This window comes from Macrotis lagotis, chromosome 2, assembly GCF_037893015.1.
Source record: "Macrotis lagotis isolate mMagLag1 chromosome 2, bilby.v1.9.chrom.fasta, whole genome shotgun sequence".
NCBI lineage: Eukaryota > Metazoa > Chordata > Mammalia > Peramelemorphia > Peramelidae > Macrotis > Macrotis lagotis.
Window position 1 is genome coordinate 248747631 of NC_133659.1, and position 22773 is coordinate 248770403.

At 39.2% G+C, this 22773-nt stretch overlaps 1 protein-coding gene across 1 annotated transcript in view; it reads left to right on the forward strand.

Annotated features, from left to right (window-relative positions):
• Positions 1-22773, forward strand: part of COL2A1 (collagen type II alpha 1 chain) — a 48602-nt gene that overhangs the window by 16003 nt on the left and 9826 nt on the right. The window contains exons 17-40 of the mRNA XM_074225661.1: positions 3415-3459; positions 3817-3870; positions 7784-7882; positions 9363-9407; positions 9994-10092; positions 10524-10577; positions 12391-12498; positions 12906-12959; positions 13099-13197; positions 13805-13858; positions 14392-14490; positions 15107-15160; positions 15830-15883; positions 16319-16372; positions 16637-16690; positions 16996-17040; positions 17326-17424; positions 17697-17804; positions 18840-18893; positions 19255-19308; positions 19645-19698; positions 20633-20686; positions 21379-21486; positions 22414-22467. Coding sequence (XP_074081762.1) covers positions 3415-3459; positions 3817-3870; positions 7784-7882; positions 9363-9407; positions 9994-10092; positions 10524-10577; positions 12391-12498; positions 12906-12959; positions 13099-13197; positions 13805-13858; positions 14392-14490; positions 15107-15160; positions 15830-15883; positions 16319-16372; positions 16637-16690; positions 16996-17040; positions 17326-17424; positions 17697-17804; positions 18840-18893; positions 19255-19308; positions 19645-19698; positions 20633-20686; positions 21379-21486; positions 22414-22467 — 1656 coding nt within the window. The remainder of the gene's footprint in view (positions 1-3414; positions 3460-3816; positions 3871-7783; positions 7883-9362; positions 9408-9993; positions 10093-10523; positions 10578-12390; positions 12499-12905; positions 12960-13098; positions 13198-13804; positions 13859-14391; positions 14491-15106; positions 15161-15829; positions 15884-16318; positions 16373-16636; positions 16691-16995; positions 17041-17325; positions 17425-17696; positions 17805-18839; positions 18894-19254; positions 19309-19644; positions 19699-20632; positions 20687-21378; positions 21487-22413; positions 22468-22773) is intronic.

The following is a 22773-nucleotide window of genomic DNA, read 5'->3' on the forward strand; positions in this document are numbered from 1 at the left end:
TATGTTAAAGGGAGTGACATGAGATAGGACTGAAAAGTTAGCCCAGAACCAAACTTCTAGGACTGGTCCATTTGGGGATGATCTTTCTGCATCCCAACAGTATTGACTGAGGTAAATGGAACTAATGACTGACCCTGCAGATTTTGCCTAATCACTATCTCCAATGTAGATGACTAGTTCTGTAGAAACTCTCACTAATACCTTTTTGAATCAATGCAACATTTTGCAAGGAGGTACACTATAGTACCAGACACAAACAGAACATGAGCTACCTGTTATTGCTAGAGGCACTAGTATCTTCTGCAGAATAGAACCAAATCAGGGTCTAAATTCATATTCTTGGTTCTAAAGAGAAGTGGGTAAGACCTAGACTTGCTTCCTACATTTCTAGTAGACACTTGCAGGTGCTTTCTTTGTGAACAACCCAGCTGTTTGAGCAAGGGATGTTCTTTATCTCAATTAGAATTAGACAAATCAAAATGTTGCTCAATTTTTTTGCCTCCTATCCGTATTAGGTCTTAGTAGAGGTTCATTCATTCATTCATTTATTTCAATTAATAGGTGTATTTCTTCTTTTCCTCTTTTATCCCTTTCAACAATTGAACAACAACAAAAATAATAAAAGTACACTCTTTTTCATATTTATATGTAATCTAACAAAGCAAATTCCACATTAGCCATCTATACAAATATATTCTGCATTTTGAGTCTATCATCTTTCTATTAGGAGGCAAATAGTATATTTCAACTTTGTTCCTCTGGAGTCATAGCTAATTATTGAATTGATCAGTGTTCTTAAGTCTTTAAAAACTGCTTTTTAAATTTTTTCTTAAAAAATTTTATTTATTTAAGATAATGGGGTTAAGTGACCTGTGCAAGGTCACACAGCTAAATAATTATTAAGTATCTGAGGCCAGATTTGAACTCAAGTTCTCCTGATTCCAGGGCTGGTGCTCTATCCACTGTGCCACCTAGCTTCCCTCTGCTTTTTTTTTATAATAGTATTGTTATTTTATAGATTGTTCTCTTGATTCTGCTTACTTTACTTTGTGTCAATTCATACAGTCTTCCCCAGTTTCTTTGAAACCATATTCTTTCATTGTTTCTTTTAGAACAATAATATTTTCATTACATTCATATTCTATAATTTGTTCAGTCATTCACTACTTGATGGATACCCCAGTAGAGGTTTAACAGTCATGAATTTGGGGGCTCCTCAGAAAAAGAGACAGATGTAGAGAGAGAGGGAGGAGGAGAGAACCTTTTTTCTTTCCAATAAGCCCTGCAGGGACCTATCTCTAGCATATATAGGGATCTTCTCTGGTGTCTCTTATAACACCACTTGTATTCCCCCTGTGGAATCTCCTTTAGAATTTTTTTTATTATTAGAAACATGAAAGAGTTCTAGGCAAACTCTTCCTCTTGTGTTTAAACCTCAGTTGAAATGTGAATTCCAATTAAGGAAAAAACAAAGTCACAAGACAGATGAATTACCTTGAATTTCAAGGATTCAGTCTCTTTAGCAAGTACCACAGTGCCTGATACCAGACAGAACACAAGATCACTTAGTGATTCTCTGTAGTGATTTTGGTGTGATCTAATCATTTTGCAAGGTGGGCTGAACACAGTGTGAATGAAGACGTTTCAAACTCAGAGTCCCTAAATTTTGTTCTGTTTTATGGCCACACCTTCCATTGGTAACATTACCCAAATATCTCCTAAATTCATGTTCTCGGTTCTGAAGAGAAGTGGATAAGAAAACATGCCCTCTGGGAAAATGACTCAAAATGATTGTCTTGATGGTAGTGAGTTGGTATTTTTACCTTTTATAAGTGAAACATATAGCCTATGTTTCTTTTTATTAAAATTTTATTTTAGTTTTACAATTATATGCATTCATCCATTTACAAATTTATGAGTTCCACATTTTTCTACCACCCACCCTTTCCTCCCTTCTCCCCATGGCAGCAAACAGTCCAGTATAGGTTGCATATGTACAGTCCTGTTTAACATATTTCCATATTAGTCATGTTATGAAAGAGGAATTAGAACTAAGGGGAAAGAAAAAACAGTAGAAAATAAAGAAAAACATAAAAGAAGTTTTAAAAAAGTGAAAAGAGTATCTATGCTTTCTTATTCCTAGGAGACTAATAACAAAGCCCAGTTTTATAGTATTCCAAGATTTCCCCCTCCCCCTCAAAACACAATTTGGGGTAGAAAAGCTTTTCCCCTCTTTCTGATGTTAACTGTGATTCCTCAATCTTTGGATATGGCAGTCAACTTCCTAGGACTTATTTCTAAGTTATAGGCATGTAGTCTTCATAAACAACTCTCTAAGGTAGATAGACAATTATTTTATTTATTTATTTTATAGTTGAGATAACTGAAACATGAAGCAATTTGTCCCAGACACATAGTTAGTAAATATCCAAGACAAGATCATAGAATTAGTTATAGAATGACTGATTTTAGAGATGGAAAGTCTTATAAAATTATCTGATCCAACTGTCTCATTTTACAGATGAAGTAACTGAGACTCAAGAGAAGTTAAGTTTCTTATTCAAAGCCATGCAGTTAGGAGTCCTCTGCCTATTTCATTACTCTTTCCATCATGCAGCATTGCTTCTAAGGAGCACAGGAGATAAATAAGATTACCTCTAGGGTTTGGTAATAATAGGTAATGAAAGTGCTATAAGAACCAGGGACAGCTCCATATAGCTCCCCTGAGATGACTTCTGAGCAATGAGGTGTCCTCACAGCGTGATGGTCAGGGTTCCCTCAAAGTCACTTAGGTAAATGTTTTTTTGACAGCAATGGAACACAGCTGCCCAAGGGTCAGAAAGAGCTGGGACTCACTTCTGGTTTGGATACTTAATGGGTGAACCTAGCCAAGTCATTTAAATTTGAGCATCAGTTATTTCATCTGTAAAATGGATTGATAATATTACCTACCCTGTAGGGCTGCTTGGAGTGTTAAATAAGAGAGAAAACACTTTGTAAAGGTTAGCTTTTCTTATTATTTAATTCAGGTAAGGTGTGATGAGAAGATATACAACCCTGGTCCATTTATGAGTTAATGTCGTAAACAGTTCTTGTACACATTGGAAGTGGGGCTCCAGACTGCTTATATCCACAAATAATATACTCTCAGTAACAGGCAGGATGAATTCAAATGGTCCATTGGTCTTTAAGTTTTCAAACCCAAATTGAATGAAAACAGGCATTATTTTCAAATAATATCCCCTTTCCTGTCTAGTTTAAATAATAACTTCCTAAATTCTTATATGTATGTTTGTATGCATGTATATGTTTGTCTGTGTGTTGGGGAAGAGGTAGTCTTTCCTATTGGGGTTTCCAGGGAATTGAATAATAGACTTCTCTCATTGACTCCCTTTTCCTTTTTATTTTTCACAGGGTGCTCGTGGCAATGATGGTCAACCAGGCCCAGCTGGTCCTCCTGTAAGTTGATTCAAAGTCATTTTTTGTTGTTGTTGGGGGAGGGCAGACGTTAGGAAATCACAGGCTTGGGAAAGCTTACTATTTATCATGTTCAGAGTCAAATATTCATTTTGAAGTCTGGAGCTGGGCAAGTGGAGGCCGAGGTGTTTCAGAGGTTCCCTTTAATGAGGACCTCTGTCTGGAGACCCCTGAGGGTATTGGCGTCTGAATACCTGCTGTGTTCTCTTTAACTGGAGACTATAGCCAGAAGTTTTGTAGAGTTCAGACAGGCTAGTGTGGGGGAGGGTGAGTAGAGGCTTTGGAGTTTAGTCCCTTTCCCAGCCAGAGTCTCACTCACTACTTTTCTTTTGTCCATAGGGTCCTGTTGGTCCTTCTGGTGGTCCTGGATTCCCAGGAGCTCCAGGGGCCAAGGTAAGTCTTTGCTGACAGATAACTAAGAATTTCAAAAACATCAATGAATCCTGCCTCCTTCTCCTCAAAAAAGAGGGGTTTCTTGAACCCCTTCTCCTTTTCAAGAAATCTTAATTCCCTACCCCCATTCACTGATATTCCCCATCTAGGAAATGAATAAAGCCAAGAATTTCTCTAGGGTTACCTGCTGGAAGGAAAAGCAAAGATAGCATGATAAACAACTGAAGGTAAAAACTAAAGACTTCAGCAAAGGAAAGGCAAGATAGAAAAATACAGGAGGAAAGGGAAAAGGGAGAGAGGAAAAGGTAAAGGGAGGGAAAGGTAAAGAGATCTCTTTCCACCAGTCTTAGGAGAGGAGTCTTAGGAGAAGCATCAAAAAGTAAAGCAACCAACAGGACCAAGTCAGAGTGGGAGGAAAAGGAATGATAATAGAATGGGGAAGCATCACTCCTTTCTTTCCTCCCTTCTGCTTTATTTCTTGCTTTTTTAGTCTTCTTTCTTTTCTACCTCAATTGGTATTCGTTGCTTTTATGAAACCCTGTTTATTATTTTTGTTTGTTTTGCTTTTTAAGTTTTTGCAAGGCAATGGGGTTAAGTGACTTGCCCAAGGTCACACAGCTAGGTAATTATTAAATGTCTGAGGTCAGATTTGAACTCTGGTCCTCCTGACTCCAGGGCCAGTGCTCTATCCACTGTGCCACCTAGCTGTCCCTACCCTGTTTGTTTTTAAAATAAATTCCATTGAAAAAGCAAACTATGAATTTGGCAAACAGGGACACTTCCAAATACTAAGAAGAATAGAAAAAGAAGTTTGTAGATAAAAACATATATTATCTGCAGTTAATATAATAATAGATAATATATAAAATACTAATTATATGAGTGGAAATATATACAAGTATGTAAATAGCATAATTCAGGAAGTTAGGAAATTACTTCTAAAACTGCTCTATTTATCTCTATATTCTTTCAAACTTTACCTGTTATCTTCTGTGCATTTTTAGAATGTTTTATTGATGCTTTTAAAATTTCTTTCCTTTTTGTCTTTTGACACATTTATCACTAGCTCTCCCTATTCTAACCAGTACCCTTGTTCAAAAAAACCATTATTTTGCATTTCTAGTCCTTGGAGTCTACATTGGTCCTAGACTTGATCAGATTTTTTAAATCTTTCATGACTGATTTCTTTTGCAGTATTGTAGCCATTGTACAGATTGTTCTGGCTCTGCTTACTTTATATGCTCATCTTCCCAGGTTTCCTTTTCTGACAGCACATTCCAATATAGTCATATATCATAATTCATTCAGCCATTTCCCAATTGAAGGGTGCTCTTTTAATTTTCAGTTTTGCTATAACAAACAGATAAATATTTTTGTACTTTGGGGTCAATTGCCTCTTTCTTTGATCCCTGTGGGATATAAATTGATATAGCTGGGTGAAAGGATATGCATGGTTTAATGATTTTTCAAAATATAGTTTCAAATTGTTTTCTAGAATGACTGGGTTCAGTTCACAGTTTCACTAACAATGCTTATCTTCCCATAAAGCCTCTTCAAAACAGTCATTTTCTTCTTTTGTCATCTTTGACAATCTAATGGTTATAAGTTGGAAACTTGTAACTGTATTAATTTATATTTCTCTTGTTATTTGGAGAATTAGGATGTGGTTGTTGATAGCTTACATTTCTTCTTTTGAGAATTACCTGTTCTTTTCCTTTGATTTACCTACAAGGGAATGGTTCTTATTCTTATGAAGTTGAGTAAATTACTTGTATGTTTTGGATAGCAGACCTTTATCTGAGAAAGTTGCTGCAAAGAATTTTTTCCTAGTTAACTACCTTCTCCTTCTAACTGCATTAATTTTGTTTGTGCAAACGTTTCATTTTTATGTAATCAAAATTGTCCATTTATTCTTTTCTTAAGCCTTTAAATTTTTTTTTGGGTGGGGCATTGGGGTTAAATGTTTTGTCCAAAGTTACACAGCTAGTAAGTGTCAAGTTTCTGAGGTCATATTTGAACACCATGCCTCCTGTCTCTAGGGCCAGTGATCTATTCACTGCACCTAGCTGCCCCAATTATCCATTTATTCTTCTGTGATCCCTTCTATTCCCTTTTTGGTCAATAACTCTTCTGTTAGTCATTGTTGTGAAAGTATCTTCTTTGTTTCTCAAATCTGATTATAAAATGACTCTTTCTATCTAGGACATGCATCCATTTGGATATAGTAGGAGATCTTGGTCTAAATCCAATTTTTGCTTTCTAGTTTTCCCAGAAGTTTTTGTCAGTTCTTTCCCCACTAGTTGAAGTCCTTGTATCTATCAAACAGTATGGCAATATGTTCTATTGTTTCTGGATTTTTTTTCTTAGTTTTTGCAAGGCAATGGAATTAAGTGACTCGCTGAAGGTCACCCAGACACAGCTAGGTAATTATTAAGTGTCTGAGATAGGATTTGCACTCAGGTCCTCCTGACTCCAGGGCCAGTGCTCTATCCACTGCACCACCTAGCTGCCCCTGGATCTTATTTTCTACTGATTTATTCTACTGATTGAATTTTTAATTTTTTAACCAGTGCCAAATTAGTTCTGATGCTTATTGTTTCATATTATTATTTAAGACTAGTACTGTTAGACTCCTTTCCTTTCCACTTTTTAAAATTCCTTTAAGATTCTTGATCTCTAGCTCTTCTAGATGAATTTTGCTATTTATTTTTCTATTTATACAAATTTTGGTATATTAATATAACAATGAATCTGTTAATTATATTAATTTAGATAGTACTATAATTTTTATTATACTTGCACAGATGTGGTTAATATTTCTCTTTTTGTTTAGATCTGAATTAATTTCTCTAAAGATTATTTTAGATTGTATTCATATAATTCTTGAATATATCTTGGATTCCCAGATATTTTATACATTTCTATACTTGCTTTAAAAAGAAATTGTTTTTCCTATGGTTCTTTCTGTTTTTGAAATGTTTCATTGACATTCTTTTCTCCTTTTTTTTTCATCACTATCTCTACCCCTCTCCTTATACCTTTCCCACCCCCCCCCTGAAAAACAAACAAATCTTTCTGAGTCATTTTAATAGAGTTCTTCAAAGATTAATAGAGACCAGTGGGAGAGTAGAGTACAGCTCCAGGAAAGGTCTCTGTGATTCAGGAGATAGTCCAGTGTGAAATTTCCTGGAAAATCTTGCTGAGTTTAGGCCAGAAGATGAATGCGGTCAAGTGGAATCAAGTTGCTTTTCTCTCCTGGGGTTTCCATGGCAACCAGACAGTGGCTGAGGCCCTGGGAGCCAGGTAAAGGATAGCAACTATGAAGAGGGAAAGGTGAAAGCATTTGCTTGACTTTTACAAAATAATGATTGAAAATGAAAGAGCTAAAGTTCTGAGAAGAGGAAAAGCCAAACCCAGAAACCTGAGTAGCCTTTGCCCTTCCTTCACATTACTGCCCTGTCTCTCTCCCTGAATGAATTTATTTTTAACAAACATGTTAAAAATTATAATCTTCAGAAAAAAATTGGTTTGTTTTATACTGGATTGCCAGGACTGACCTTGGCAGAAGTCTGAGGATTCACCCAGACTAGACATCCAGGTTATGTGATATCAGATCCTCTAGGCTGATAGAGTCTTTTGCTCCAGGACCCAGATTTACCCCAAACCAGTTTCATCTAGGACTCTGAGCAGCATTGGAAACATCTTAACTCTACCTTAGGGAAATTAATTTTATAAGGTTAGCTGTGGCATTAGAAGAAGATTAAATGGCTTGTTTGTGTGTATGTATTTGTGTTTGTATGGGACCTGGAGTTTCTATAATCTGCCTGCAACTGGCATATAAACTTTACTAGCTTGGTGACCAATTTCCTTCTCTTGTTATCTTCATTTTACTGATGATTCCTTACTTTTTTAGGGAGAAGCTGGTCCTACTGGTGCTCGTGGTCCTGAAGGTGCTCAAGGTCCTAGAGGTGAATCTGGTACCCCTGGATCTCCTGGGCCTGCAGGAGCCTCTGTAAGTGACAACTGCTCTCCAGCAAAAATGGCCTGGGAGGGATAGGGGGTTGGCCCCATGGATGAGGGGTACAAAAGACAATGAGGAGGCTGCTGATCAGATCAGGGCCTACTCACTCTCCAACTCCTTGATCATAGAACTGATCCCCTATCCTGAAAATCTAGAAAACAGGATTCTATAACCCTTAGGAGTTATTGGAATAGGTATTAACGCAGAGAAGAACCTCCAGACAGGAAAGGAAAAGATTCTTACCTCCATAACATCTCTCACATTTGTCTAATCCATCTTCATTTCTATGACTATCATCCTAGTTTAGACTCTTCTTACCTTTCCCCTAGACCAGCAGCAGGGAGCATCTGTATAAGACCCTTGAAATTATTTGGTCTGGTGCTGTCAGGGTAACCTCATGCAGGACTTGAAATTCAATAAATCTAGGAGGATTTTAGGGGTGAATTAATTAAATGTTTGACCAAATACAGCAAATTAATTTTTAAGTTTTTACCTTTGATGGAAAAAAGGTTCCCCATCCCTACCCTAGATCATTGCAATATCCTCCTAATTAGTCTGTTTATTTCAAATCTCTTCTTTTGCTCATTCTTGTTCAATAATACCAATAACTCCATTATACTATATAAAAACTCTATGATAATCAAATGGAGACTCCTCTGTTTGTCATTTAAGGTCCTTTATAATTTAACCCAAGCTATCTTTCCAGTTATATTATTTATTATTCCCTTTCCTATATTCTTCATTTTGGTCAAACTAGCCTCCTTACTGTTCCTCATACAACTCCTGTCTCTATACCAGAACTGTGCCCCAGGCCTGGAATAGATTCCTTCCTCACATCTGTCTCTTAGAATACTGATTTTCTTGATATTTTAGTTCAAACACTACTAAAAGAGACTTTCCTACACCTAGCTTTTAATGCTCTACATTCATTACCCGTTATTTATTTTTTACATATTTATAGCTGCACATATTGTCTCTTCATAAAAAGTAATCTTTCTGGGTCAGAAACTAGCTCATTTTATCTTGTATTCTCCCCATCACCCAGCATAATACATACTACACAAAAGATACCCAATAAATGCTTGATGGTTGATAACTTTCTTCATTGGGTCTAGTGTTTCTGTTTCTCTCACTCCCTTCCCCAAATGAAGATTACCACAGATTCTTTTTTTTTTTCACACTCCTGAACTTCACAGCAAATAAGATGAAATTGGAGTATCTTTATTCCTTTACTCCTAATGAGTCATAATCTATGTCCAGACAACCCTCCAGACACCTCTCCATTTTTACTCTTGATGCATCCTTCTTTCAATCCTAACCTCCTGGAAGTAATCAGCAATTTAAAATTATCTATAATAAAGTTATTTATTATTCTGAGGACAGTAATAGTCTTCAACCTAGCAATTATTCTCTCTATGATTGGAAAGTGGGTTCTTTTTCTGATGCTCCAATAATATCTCTCTGTTTGTAGGGCAACCCTGGAACTGATGGGATCCCTGGAGCCAAAGGATCTGCAGTAAGTGTTGACAGAGGTCCCTTCAGTTTAATTTCATTGCCCTAGGATGGGAATAGTCTAGTGATCTCTGAGTAGTGAGAAGAGATAGGAGAGATGAGGGAATGACTCTCAGGGAAGAGATTCAGAATTTAACTACTCTCTTTAAAATTATAATCTGAGGAGAAGAGATAGTTCTATTGTATATTGTTCACCCCAAAGTGTCTTTCTTTATCTAATTTTTTTGGAACTTGTGACAGTATGATCATTTCTTTTTTAAAAAATTTAAAATTTGAGAAGTTAGGAATTAATCATGGAAACCTATGAGTCCCCCATTTCTTCACCCTCTGGTCAGGGTGAACCTTACAGAGAAGATAGTATTTTAATGTTCCCTTTTCATGAGAGCAGGAGGGTGAATTTAGTACATGGGTTTATATAGTTATTCAAATCTAAACAGTACTATAGAGAGCAGAGATGGAAGTGGGAAGAGGGGAAGAATATGACAGTCTTATTCTCACTCACAAATTCCCTCTTATTTCCCACTCCAAAGTCCCTGGAATGGGGTATACATTCCCCTTTCTCCTGACTATTCTTTGCTTGATATTGACAGGGTGCTCCTGGAATTGCTGGTGCTCCAGGCTTCCCTGGTCCTCGTGGTCCTCCTGGCCCCCAAGGTGCAACTGGCCCTCTGGGTCCTAAAGGTCAAACGGTAAGGGCCACAAGCTTACACTGAGTCCCAAAAGGTTTCCCTTGTCACTGGATCATAAAGCATCCCATTTCTTCATTTGTGAATAATATAAAGAATGATGGATTTGGAAGTAGCAGATCTGAATTTGAAACATTTCCATAAGACCTTTGGACAAGTCATTTAACCTCTCTTAGTTTCTTCATCTATAAAAAGTGAGGAGTTTGGACTTGATAACCATTAAGTTCCCTTCCAGTCCTAAATCTACCATCTTACAATCTTGAGTCAGACCTGATCTACTTTTCAACATTACTGAATTTTGAGTCTTCTCTTCTTTGGAATCCCAAATGGTTTTTCACAGGCACACATACACAGAGACAGACACACATACACACACAAAACCATTTTCATTTTATAATAGATAACATTAAGAATCTTTCTTCCTTTTCCTTCAGGGAGAACCTGGTATTGCTGGCTTCAAGGGTGAACATGGCCCCAAGGGAGAAACTGTAAGTATTTGGAACTGAACCTAGGACCATTTTTTTTCTCTACTACTCTCCCTGTCTTGGAACCAGGAAACTAGTTCAGAACTCATACACTTGATCTTAGACAATCCAATCACCTGGAAACTTATTCCTTTTCTCAGGGCTATTTAGAAAGGTCATGAAGATGGTCCTTGACCACAGGCCAATTTTTGACCACAGTCTAAATTCTTAGGGGAATAACATTTCTGATTAAATTTTTCCTGATACCATAAGGAAAGGGCAAAGATAAAGTTATGTCTTTGCCTTATGCTTGAACCTTGGACACATTCCTACTATTTAGGGGGAAGATCAGGATGGTGAGGCAATTGGAGAATATAGTAAATAGAGAATAGAGGACTCAGGAATGAGTTGATAGCCGTCTTTAGGTTCTTGAAGGTCTGTTATGAAATAGAGGGTTTAAAGTTATTCTCCTTGATAGAGCAGAATGATAAATGGCAGACAGGAAGATTTAGGTTTGAAATCAAGAACAATTTAGCAACTATTGCTATATCCAGGAGAAAAATTGGCCATCTTGAGAGGTCATTATCTCCTCTTCCATTTTGAAACTAGCTGATTAGTTTGGGGCATATTGTAGGGGGAGTTCTTAAGTTATGTTGGATAAACTCTGAGGTCCCTTCCTGAATTTAGATTTCTTTAATCCTATTACCAAAATATTTCCTGGAAATCTAGGAATGAGGAACCCTAAATTTATGGTAGTTGGAGATTTTGAGTTTCATATCTGAATATATTCTATATTCTTGATGATCTAGTCTACTTACTCAAACTATAGAGGAGAAGTAAGGGTATCCTGGAATAGTGTAATCAGCCTCTCTCTCTCTCTCTCTCTCTCTCTCTCTCTCTCTCTCTCTCTCTATATATATATATATATATATATATATATATATATATATGTATATATGTCTGTTACATTAAGTTCAATGTCCTAGAATGTCTTAGAATCAATAAGACTTTGGTTCAGATGCTACCCCACCTCACTCCCCATGGTGGGGGTAGATGATAGGTAGATGGGAAGTCATATTGATTTAGAAAACCACATATCTGTGTTCTATTATATTTTTATTTATTTTGTTAAATATTTCCCAATTATATTTTAATCTGGTGCAGTCTATATGCAGAAGTGTTGCCAGGTACAATATAGCCAGAGGGGAGTTTGAAAAAGCTGAGTTAAGACACCTCACCTCTGGCTCAGATTTTATATTGCAATAAATGAACTGAGCAAATGGAATCGAGACAATGATTTATCTGTGGCAATTGGTCTTGGCCTCTTACTGTGGTACCATTGTGGAGATAGGATTAGGACCTTTCTTCCATAATTTCCAGGGATCCTTTTCTAACTTACGTTTATGGTCTAATTTTTTATTATATGTCCTTGTTATTTAGATAAATTCACTTAACAATTTTCTAAATGCTTTCTCTTTCTTTTTAATACCCATGGTCAACAATGTCTTAGTAGACTTTGACCTTGGCCCTCTCCTTCATCTTTCCTGTTCTGCATAAATTGAACCTTTGGATTTTTTTTTCTGGTTACCATATATACCATGGAAGTGTTCCATGTTCCTCTATGTCAAGTCCTAATCCAGTTTGGTGGAAAGGGTCTTCTCAACCAGTTAAATTATCTCCCAGGGATGAATTTTATCAGGACATCTTCTGTTCCCAGGAAAGGATATATGGGCTGAATAGATTTACCCAAATGACTACTACTATCCCTCCCCCCCCCCATCCCTGCCAAGAAGTATCCAGATTCTTAACAGTTTTTTCTTTTGTGTTTTCAACTCAGGGTCCTGCTGGGCCCCAGGGACCTCCTGGTCCAGCTGGTGAAGAAGGCAAGAGAGGTGCCCGTGGAGAGCCTGGTGCTGCTGGACCTGTAGGTCCTCCTGGAGAGAGAGTAAGTAGAACCTATTTACTTAAATCATGGAATGTGTTGAAAAAGCCACCAGACTGAAAGCTAGAGAGTTGGTTTCTAATTCTGGCCTCAACAGGGATTTTCTTTTGGGTGAATCTCCTTGACCTCTTTGTTCATCAGTCTCCCCTTTATTCCTTATCCCACAACAAAAACTGTAGATAATGATTTCTGCATCATTCTATGTGTGTCCATGTGATAATATACATGAAACTCTTTGACTCTCTCAATGTGAGGAAATAGGCTCAGAGTGTCATTTTTAACACCTTACCATGATCTACCCCTAGCAAGATAGAAGTCAAAAGAACCTTGTTGCTGGGCAGATACTCTTTAGTTTCAATGACCTGAGTGGCATCTGTTCTCACTTCTTCACCTTTCTTTTTTCTTCCCAGGGTGCTCCTGGAAACCGTGGTTTCCCAGGTCAGGATGGTCTGGCAGGGCCCAAGGTAAATATATTCTACTTTATCCTGAAATTTATGTGTCTAGCCTCAGAGTTTATTTGCCCATTCTGCTTTGGCTTCAGGATGAATGTTGTATAGATTTCCTACTAATTTCATCTTTTTTTTTTAACCTCCCCTTGGACAGGGAGCCCCTGGTGAGCGTGGACCCAGTGGTCTTGGAGGTCCCAAAGGAGCCAATGGTGACCCTGGCCGTCCTGGAGAACCTGGCCTCCCTGGAGCTAGAGTAAGTTCACTGACCTCTTTGGGCAAATGTTTCTAAGACACAGATATGACTTTCATACCCCTGAATCAGAGGTCATAGACCTCTGCAAAAGAGGTTCGTTAGAAACTTGCAAAACAGACAAAGACCAGAAAAGATGATCAGTGCCATAGTAATTGTCAGAAGGACTCAGTAAAATGGAATAATTTGCTTCTTCCAAGTCTGTAGAGACACATATGTACATTCTTCCTTTCCTTGCTCACTTCCACATCCTTTTGCAGATAGGATCTGCTCTCCAGAGTCTGAGTGATGCTAAGCAGCAGGGGAAAAAGGAACACCTAATCCTAACATCAAAAGCTGGCATTCAGGGGTGACTCTGGATGTGGGCTCCTTCTATTCCAAGAAGGCTATTGGAGTCAGATGCTCATTCTTTTGGACTCTGACCTTGCCACCTACCTCTTCTTTGCCCTATTTGGATCTAGTGATTAATTACTTTGGAATTAGAAATCTTGTTTCCATTGACTCCCCTTCTTCCCCTTCATGACCATCCTCTCTCAAGATTGTAGGAAGGACAAGGGGAAATATCATTTTACTTTGACCTCCTGATATCAATATTCTTTCCTGTACACAGGGTCTAACTGGTCGCCCTGGTGATGCTGGCCCTCAAGGCAAAGTTGGTCCTTCTGTAAGTTAAGTGTCCTTATTTTCTTGGGTTGATGACTGAAAGTTAGGAAGGAAGACTGATGTATGTCAGGAGAAAATACATTTGGGAATTTTGGGTAGGAATAATAAGTTAGGTATGGATGAATGGGTTGGGGGGGCAGGGTACAAATTGTGATAGACTAATTGACTGGTAAGACTCATCTAAGTAGCATATTCAAGAGTTATTTATTAGGATTTTGAGTGCTAGGTGCTGTGTATTGAATGGAATATGTGGGCCATGAGGAAGTTAATTAGCATTGAAAATATATTACTCCAAGGAAATTGTCCCTTTTCTTGGGGAAGGAGAAAGTCCAGGATATTTCCTTTTAAGATTAGGGCTTATGAGGCAACTATTCCAGCATGTGATTAATATAATAATTTTGAAACTAGAAAAGTCTTATGCTGAGCCCTTTATGGTTAAATATTGCTTGCTAGTTAAGGTTCTTGGCCCTTACCTGGTGTACATAGACTTGGAGGGACAATTTCTAGTGTCTGAAGTTGATGTCTTTTTTTCAGGGAGCCCCTGGTGAGGATGGTCGCCCTGGGCCTCCAGGACCTCAGGGAGCTCGTGGGCAACCTGGTGTCATGGGATTCCCTGGTCCTAAAGGTGCCAATGTAAGTCATAGCTTGCCTTTTCCCCTACCCATGTGAAATTAGCCCTCCCATCTTGTGTTCACTGCCATTTCTAGTTCATGAACTGCTAATCTTAAGTGATGGAAGACATAACTTTTTAAAAAAAAATTTATTTATGGCAATGGGGTTAAGTGACTTGCTCAAGGTCACACAGCTAGGCAATTAATGAGTGTCTGAGACTGGATTTGAGCTCAGGTCCTCCTGTCACCAGGCCTAGTGCTCTATCCACTGTACCACCTAACTGCCCCAAAACATCAGTCTCAATGTTATATGTAGTCTTCATTTTGTGCCTTCCATAACTTCTATGCTACATGAAGCCACTGAACCCCAGGTCTAGTGACACAATTATCCTTAGATCTATCTGTTCTTTAGATCAATTTTAATTTTCAGTGGTCAAGGGCATGACACTGAAATGCAGTGGGAGATTCTTAGACTATCCCAATCTATCTCCTAATTCAAACTGGATATGGAATTGCCTTTTGGGAGAATATTGTTCCACTGTATCAATCTCCCAAGAAGTTGACTTGACCAAATTGTTTTGGCTTAACTCAGGCCACCTGTCTACAAGACTTTCCTTTCTTTCTTTTCTTTCCACTAGGGAGAAGCTGGCAAGGCTGGTGAGAAGGGACTACCTGGTGCTCCTGGACTAAGGGTAATTACTCTCCCTTTATTGATTACCCCCACAGCAGTTGTGAGCGTAGGAAGGCAAAGAGGAGAAAATATTTCAATAAATATCAAGAAAGGAACAGATTGAGAAGGCATCTTTCATTTTGGCTATTGGTTATTTTTTTCTTACTGAGCCCCACATTGTGGTGGGACTCAAGAGAAACCTTCTGAAGGATCTGGGCTTTAAACATTGTCTACTTTAAGATAGTGGATTGGGTTATATACTTTCATGCTGGGAGAAGGATATGAAGATTAGGGAAAGATGTTGAAAGCTTAGCATTGTTAAAGAAAATTGGTGTGGCAGGAGAATTAATTTCAAAAATACAGTAACAAGAAAACAAATGGAATTGAGAAGGACACATTGGAGTTCAAAGAAAGAATAGAAGTAGAAACAGAAAGAGATAGACTGAAAAATGTCAACTGCTATAAGGGATGCTGAAAAAACATGAAGTTTAAGGATAGTTTATTGTTATATTATTGGAAAGTGGATTTTATTCATGGAATTATTAAACAAACAAAAAAAGAGACAAGGTCAAAAGATTGGAGATGAAGAAAATATACTTAAATCTGAAATTAAGCCTAGTTATATGGAGGAAGAAATGCTTCTTGAAGTCACCTGAGCTCACTTAACTAGCTTTTCTTTCCTTTTTTTTAGGGTCTTCCTGGCAAAGATGGTGAAACAGGTGCCTCAGGACCCCCTGGACCAGCGGTAAGCATTTGTCTGATCTCTCATGGATATGAGTATCAGGTTTTGAGTTTAGAGGAGGAAAATGTCACAGTCCAGCTAGAAATGTTAGCATATTTTGACCTGCACAGTTCCAGACATATAAGTCCTAACAACATCAATCACACCACACATGGCCATTGGGGGAATGGCTAGAGTATGAACCATTAGGCTCCTCTGAATTCCTTTCAAGGTTGACAGTGGTATAAGCTTCTAAATAAAGAGAATTGAAGCTTCCTTTTGGTATACATACCATACCTGTATATGCATATCTTCCCCCCCCCCCCAATACTGGAAAATACTGGAATTTCCTGGTTTCTACATTTTCTTGCTGTATTCTTTAATTCAAGGAACTGTCCTGCTGTGACTCCCAGCTGTTCATTAGTACATTCTATTTACTATTTTTCTTATGTCCTTCAGGGTCCTGCTGGTGAGAGGGGTGAGCAGGGTGCTCCTGGACCATCTGGCTTCCAGGTAAATATCAGATTCACTCTTTTTCCCAAGACTGGAATGGGTTATATGAGGATTGTTTCAGGACTACAGTGTATACTGTCAGAGGGAGATAGCACCTACTGGCTGCTGAGAGGGAGAAAAGGTTGTCACTACATTCTAGGCTCTAAGAATATTCATCTTTTGTTAGAGCCTGAGCCAAGGAAACAGATGGAGAGGCCTCATATTGTTTTGGGGGCCAATCCAGTCCTTTATCCTGTGTTTAATAAGTATCTCTTTGATTTCTAGGGACTTCCTGGCCCTCCTGGCCCTCCAGGTGAAGGTGGAAAACCAGGTGATCAGGTAAGTATCTACAAACTACTCATCTAGAGTTCTTTGCACTCCCAACAAGATATGTGAGGAGATATGTACCCTAAAGATGCTCTGTGATGAGAATTCTATCAAAACCCCATTTGACTGAGGCATGCTAGCATCCCTTCCAATACAGAGGCAAGCAATGTTAAACACCAGGCTTCCCCAGTTTCCCTGAGTTCAAATCACTCTTGGAGTCTACCTCTATGTGTCCTGAAGCAAACCACTACTTTAGTACCCATTCCTTATAACTTTTGGAAGCATCCTCCCCAACTTACATCCTTCTGTTTTTCCAGGGTGTTCCTGGTGAAGCTGGTGCTCCTGGTCTTGTGGGTCCCAGAGTAAGTATGATGTCTAATTGAGTTATGTTATAGCATAGCCCTGGCCATTTTTTGAACTATCTCCCTAGGACTTGAATTTCCCTTTTATCCAACTCTGAATCAGAAATTCTACTCAGTCACTCAAAGTCTGCTCTTTTTTTCTTGATTAATGCTATCTTGGTTAAGTGCCCCTGATTGCACCCTTCTTTATCTCTCCTCCTAACCCTCCTCCCCCCTTTGTAATGGGGGTGATATCCCTAATCCTGTTCCATACCCTGATCTTTCTTTGATTCTTTTCTACCACAGGGTGAACGTGGTTTCCCAGGTGAACGTGGCTCTCCTGGTGCTCAAGGTCTTCAGGGAGCTCGGGGTCTTCCTGGAACACCTGGTACTGATGGTCCTAAGGTAAGTGGGTCCTGAGGATTTAGGGGCAGGGTCTTGTCATGTTACCCTGAGATGTCACAAAGGTTCTACTTCTTCTTTCCGGAGGAAAGGATGGAAAAGAGTCCATAAAGGATAGAGAGCTGGAAAGAGTAGGAAGGGATAGAATGGGAAAAGGTAGTATGGGCAGAGAAAAGACTATGAAAACAAGTGAGAGAAAGGAAAGGAAAAGGACTCCCTTCCTGTGGAGTCTGATTGTTGATGTTTTACATCACAAACTCTTTCTGTTTAACTAGGGTGCTACTGGTCCAGCTGGCCCTAATGGTGCTCAAGGTCCCCCTGGTCTGCAAGGAATGCCTGGTGAGAGAGGTGCAGCTGGTATTGCTGGGCCAAAGGGAGACAGAGTAAGTACCAGTTCTCAAACATGGATGTGGCCCCTCTCTCTACCTCTCTATTCTAAATCATATCCCTGCCTAGTTCTTAAATATACCCCGGGGAGGGGTCCATTGTTGAGAAATGGAGAGCCTAGAATAGCAGCTTTCCAATATGACACCTTGGAAAATGACTCAGTGGCCTCAGAATGGGAAGGGATAGTGTCTGGTGATTAGGAATCTAGAAGTCAGGTCATTTGGCTTTTCATACCCACTTGGACACAAACTTGAGTGTATATGAACCTGAGCCAATTTCCCTGGCTTTGAGATCCAAGTAATGATGTTTCTTCCTCTTTGGAGGCCTTGGCTATCCTTTGAGACTTCTAGAGGCTATATAACTAGGATTTCCCTGAATGGAAGTACTTTTCCTCTCCTCCTATCATTGACCACAATTGAGATTATTCTGAATTTCCAGTAGCTTCCTTTTTCCCCATCTTCTTGATGAATTAAGAACAAGTCTCTGTGCCCCAGTAATCAATCACCTGCCCCTTGCTTCTTCCACACCTTCCTCTCTCTTTGAGTCACCCATGGTGCTCACATATATCTTTCCTTGGTTCCATGCTTCATGATGCCACTTCTCTCTGCCCAAATAAGCATCTTCTTCATCACTACCTCTACCCTAAAAATAGTCCCTTTTCCTTGCTCCCTAGATTTGCTCACACTCTTTAAGAGGGCCTCTCCATCTGTTTCCTCTCCTCATTTACACAGCCTCTTCTGTCCTATCTCCTTTCCATTTTACTGCATTCTTTCCAATTAAGCAAAGGACAGGGTTCCCTTATCAGCTGGAAATAAAGCTCTTCCAGGGCAGTCTAAAAATCCAGTCTGATTGTCAGTGTGAACAGTCTCCTTGACCCTTTGACCTTCTCATTGAATGCTTGGTCCCTTCTTCCAAACTTGGTCATCTCAGTAGATAGAAGTTGGGTCTGGGCATTGCAAAGGAGTACTCAGGCTTTACTTAAGAAAAAAATTGCAGTGGAGTGGCATTAAATTTTGTCTTCATTGTCTCAGGGTGATGTTGGTGAAAAAGGTCCTGAGGGAGCTCCTGGCAAAGATGGCGGCAGAGTAAGTAAAGGGAATTATATCAGATGACAAAATGTGGGAACAATCAGAGGGTATGATTGATATTGTCCCTGAATATTCAATCTCTTAATATTTAATCCCAGGGTATGAGGACAGAAGTCCAAAAGCTTTGGGGTGGTTAGTCCCTGTTATGAGTTAAGCAAAGTTAGAAACATTCTAACTGTGAAGTGGGATGCAGAAGAACAGACTGGAGCAAATAGGAAAGTTGATGAAGTCTGGGGAGTTCAAGAGAGTCAACTGGTTCATTAGCTGACTCTTTATGGAGGGCCTATCCTGTGTCTCGGAAGCTGTCCCAATATCCCAGAAAGTCTCACTTCTCTTATTTTATCTCCCTTTACCCTAGGGTCTGACTGGTCCGATTGGCCCCCCTGGTCCTGCTGGTCCTAATGGCGAGAAGGTGAGTTGTGATTAATTTATCTCCCTCAGGTAATATGTCAGTGTTCACAGGTGAAGGTCCCCACTCCAAATCAGGAGATTCTCCTCTGCATTTCCTCACTTTAAGCTCCCTAAATACTTATACTTTTCTCCTTGCTCATCACCTATGACCCTTCTGTCCCTTTGTGAACTGAAGTCACCTCCAAGGAGGGGATATTATTTAGCAGGGGCCATTAGAATGAATGATTGGGATATAATATGGAAGTTTCTATGAGTTATGGTGTCACAGGGTTTCTCTAAGTACCAATCACTGCAGATTCTCCATTTCCCTTCATCTGATTCTTTGTCTTCTTTCTAGGGTGAATCTGGCCCTCCTGGTCCTGCCGGAACTGCTGGTGCCCGTGGTGCCCCAGTAAGTTATTATTCCTATTATTGAGAAGAACTCTTCCCTGATCTCCTGCTCACTTTAAACCTGAATTAGCACTTCCACTCCCCTGGGAACTTTGGAATCTTTTTTCTATCTAACTGGTTTTTGGGTCTCTGAAGGTTGACTAGTAAATGTGCACTTTTCCTTCTTTCTGGGCCTGGGTGGGAGCTTGGAGGAAATGAATGTGATAAAACTGGATACTTGAGTTTCCTTGGTCATGGTGCTACTTGCTACTTATGACCTAAAAACTAGATTGTGCTGAAATATGCTGAAATGTGCTGAAAACTGGATTTGTTCTTTTGTCAAAGGACTCTGGAATCTTTATTTTATGACGTCCTTTAAAAGAGACCTTAGACAAGAAGTTCTTAACTTTTTTTGAAAGATGCCCCCCTTCTCTGAATAATATTTTTAAATGAATAAAAATAGATCTGATTATAAAGGAAATAAATTATACTGAAATATAGTAATAAAAATAGTAAAAACCCCAAGTTTATGGACTTCTTGAATATGTTCACAGATATCTTGGGGGTCTATGGATCCTTGGTTAAGAACCTGACTATAGATCTCATCCTTAGGACATGTCAGTGGAATACAGAGATCATTGCTTTAACATAAATTTAAATGGGAACTGGTCAGAAAAAAATTTACATTTAAGAAGTCTTAGTCAAAATGTAATTTTGTACCAACATATTGATCAACATCTTGATCAACATATTATACAGGACTGACAGTTCAGGTTTCTCATTTTGTCATCTGGGGAGAGGGTGATGCTAAATCCCAATTAGCATTCTCCCTTTTCTGTGGATTCCCCTCCCTGGCTAGTCTGGCCTCTTCTTGTCTTTGGGTACCAGGATGGGAACTAAGGCAACCCAATTTTGGAAACTTACCTACCTGCTCATTGGGACTCCTTGTGTTATAGGGTGAACGTGGAGAGACTGGACCCCCTGGCCCAGCTGGATTTGCAGGTCCTCCTGTAAGTAATTTCATCTATCCCAGGCATCATTGGATATTTGTCATTCAGTTCACTATGACCTCCAGAAAGGGATGTGGATTAACTTTCCAGGGCCTCTCTAGGCTCTCCTCTGTAAGATTAATTTTTTTCAAGACCAGACAATAGCTCTGGTTCCTTGAATAAACTCAGGGAGCATTTTTCAGGACACAGAATCTGCAACCTCAAGGCCAGAAAAACCTCTGTCTCTCTTAATCCTGAGCTTTCATTAGAGTTCTTCTGGTCTAGGTAGCTTAACCTCTCAGAAGGATTTTCATGCAGTTTCTTTGAATGGTTAAAAGAGTGATAATTATATAATGAAACATCCTCCCATTTCAATAAAGCCCAAAGCCTGTGGACCCACATGGTTTCATTCCTCTATAATTAACTTTCTCTCTATCATGGATGTGATATGGAGAATGTTTTAGTAGGCTTGTGTATTCTGGCACTTGTTCTGTAGGAGATGAGGAAGCAGAATAATGACAGAAAGACTTGAATAAAATTTTAATCTTTCTATTTTTTCCTCTCTTTATGTTTACTTGGTCTATGGGGTACTTTCTAATAAAACACACACACACACACACACACACACACACACACACACACTTTACACTGGAGAAAGGGTATCAACAATTTTCCTTATCTCTTATTCATGTTTCTTCCCTTTTATGAAACAGGGTGCTGATGGTCAGCCTGGTGCCAAAGGTGAACAAGGAGAATCTGGTCAGAAGGGAGATGCTGGTGCCCCTGGTCCTCAGGGTCCATCTGGAGCACCTGGGCCTCAGGTGGGTGACATATTCATTTCCAGGGCTAGAAATAAGCATCTGGATTGGGTGAGGATAAGCTGGGCATAAAAAGTCAAGGTCATGGCTACGGGGGAGGTTGATGCTGGGAAGTAGCTGCTACCTCCAGAACCTCAGCTAGTCTAGATGTACACTCCCCAAAGGAATCTCCATGGGATTGAGTCAGGTTTCCAATCAGAAATCAGTTTTCTTTTTCTTTTTTAAAAAATTTTTATTTAAGGTAATGAGCTTAAATGACTTGCTCATGGTCACACAGTTGGCAATTATTAAGTGTCTAAGGCTGGATAGTTGCCCCTCAGGAACCAGTTTTCTAAGATAGTTTGATCCTTTCATCTATACCTGGGGGTAGCCAAAGTTAGTATCTTGGTATCTGTATTTCTGAATCTAAAGGTGAAGCTCCTGGAAATATCAGTGGGAATCAGAGGAAGAGGTGTGTGTGCGTTGTGTGTGTGTGTACAGAATCAAGCAGAGACCAACTATTTTCTTTGTCTACAATGTATAGAACCAATTACTGCATCTCTGTAGGAACAGGGGTTGGGGTGATATAGCAGGTAAAACTTCCTTTTATTGTGGAAATCAAAAACTAGTAAAAAGATGAATATTGAAAATTCCCTTTGCATATAATTGGAAAATAAATTAATTAAAAAAAACTAAAACAACTTCTTGGAGCTGTAGCTTTGTGAGATACTGGAGATACAGAGATCTCCAAAATAAGAGATGCATATCTATCTGGCCTTTCTGTACTGATTCTCACGCTAAACATTCAATATTTATGAATCCATTGTCTGCGTCCAGAATTTTCCCTTTTCTGATTTCTGGTCCCTCAAATGAGGATCCTTTAAGATATGCCAATAAGTATGCCAATCTTACTTTCTCCAATTTACTTACCTCTTTCTTTTCCCACCCTAGGGTCCAACTGGAGTGACTGGTCCTAAAGGAGCCCGTGGTGCCCAGGGTCCTCCTGTAAGTATTATCCTGTCCCTTTTCTTTCCTTCCTTCCCTAACTCAGAAACTGGAGGGAGGGAAAGCTTGGAGAAGATTTAGGAAGTAAGGGAGAAAGGTCTGGGAAAATAAAGAGACATTTCTTAGCTCCGAGGAATCTCTGTTAGGCTTTGAAGTCACATGAAGAACCCCTGTAAGCATTTGGACGAGATGGAAAGGAATGGCTAGGTCTTGGGTGCTTGTCCTAGGGACAGAGCAGTTCTGTTATTCTCATTTCTGTTCTATTTATGTTCCTCTGTTTTGTACTTTGTCCTTGGGTCCTGCCAA